Source organism: Cannabis sativa, chromosome 4 (assembly GCF_029168945.1).
Source record: "Cannabis sativa cultivar Pink pepper isolate KNU-18-1 chromosome 4, ASM2916894v1, whole genome shotgun sequence".
Taxonomy (NCBI): Eukaryota; Viridiplantae; Streptophyta; class Magnoliopsida; order Rosales; family Cannabaceae; genus Cannabis; species Cannabis sativa.
In genome coordinates this window covers 18523210-18524831 of record NC_083604.1, presented here as the reverse complement: position 1 = coordinate 18524831, position 1622 = coordinate 18523210, and the positions used below count along the sequence as shown (strand labels likewise).

General features: G+C 25.3%; 1 protein-coding gene across 1 annotated transcript; it reads left to right on the top strand.

The window, feature by feature from the left end:
• Window positions 1-563: 563 nt before the first annotated feature.
• On the top strand, window positions 564-1222 carry LOC133036463 (fatty acyl-CoA reductase 8-like). The gene is made up of 3 exons (XM_061113016.1): window positions 564-614; window positions 713-840; window positions 928-1222. Exons 1-3 carry the CDS (start codon window positions 564-566, stop codon window positions 1091-1093), a joined length of 345 nt encoding a protein of 114 aa, XP_060968999.1. The 3' UTR covers window positions 1094-1222.
• The last annotated feature ends 400 nt before the right edge of the window (window positions 1223-1622 follow it).

Sequence of the window (1622 nt, the reverse complement as noted above, 5' to 3'; positions counted from 1 at the left end):
TTTTCATTTGAAAAATTAAGTTGATCATTATTTTTGTTTTACTTAATGTTAATGTTATATAAAATGATGTGTGATGATTTATAATATATGTAGAATAACTAAATTAAACAAATAACACTATATGTATGCATATTTCTTATTACGATTAACTTATATAACTATTAAAATTATACTAGGTAGAAGGTGCGTGCAATGCACGCACTACTTAGTCGTATCATCAAAATTTTTAAGGTAATATATTAGTATATTTATATTATGAATATTTAATATAAGGTATGATATTAATATTTACTCTCCTTGTGTAAGGAAGCTTAATTCTCTTTCAAATGTTGTTCGAAGTGTTATACTACATCAATTTCGTTGACATGATGAAGTGTAGTGAAAGTATGGTTCACCTACAAATCACATTGAGATAAGTTGTGTTCAATAAATTAGTTCACAACAATCTAATAAATAATTTGTATCCATTTTTACATAGTATATTTTACATAGTATATAATAACATTTGAATGAAGCCGTGTAATTTGTATCCATTTGTGTTCAAAAGATATTCAGTTTCTAATATGGCTATTTTCAGAATCTACATGCTTTTATGCTACCTTATACCGTTACAGGTTTGTAGAGTTCTATTAATATATTATATATGTCATCAATTATCTATATATTTCATTGTTTTAATTTAATTTCTTTTGATTAATATATGTATATATAGATACTGCAATTGTTGAGCAAAGCCTTTCCGTCGTATTTTCGAGATTTGTATGTTACGAGTATGCGAAAATTCAATTTGGTAACGCGTTTGGTGCAACTTTACAAACCATATGTTCTATTCAAGGGCATGTAAGTATATATATACAACGATTCAATTTAATAATTAATTTCACAAAAAGCACAATTAATTAATTATATTGTTATATATAAATGCAGCTTTGATGACACTAACTCAGAGAGGCTCCGAGGAAAAGCAAGGGAGATGAGCAGTTCTAATGATGAAGTGGATTTGTTCAACTTCGATCCAAAGTGCATTGATTGGAAAGACTACCTCATCAATATTCACATTCCTGGAGTCAAGAAGTTCGTCATCAAAAAATAAACATTTATATATATATTCTTCTCTTTTTTTCGTGTGTGACGAAAAATACTATATTGATCATTATTTCTTCCTTTTATGTCGCATTATATGTGATATATATATATCAACATATAATTATATTCTATACTACTATAGCTAGAGTGTGCTCTTCGCTGATCAATCAATTCATCAAAAGATATTTACATATATATACATTACATTCTGTTATTAAATGTTGAATGTTATTATATATTACTAGGTGATTGTTACGTGCCAAGTCACGTAGTGTTAGTTTTATTTAATATTTTAGTTTTTTATTTTAATTAATAATTAAAATAGTATAATTATTTGAACGATTTGTTTTATAAAAATAAAATATGTGTCAGTATATTTAGTAAGTAAAACATAGTTGTGTTATATAATGTATGTTATTAATAGTAAAATGTACATTAATCTTCTAATTGAAAAAAGTTCTATTATCTCATTTCATATCTAATAATAGCTACACAACTATATATTTATAGACTTTCACATTCTTTGCAAATTACTA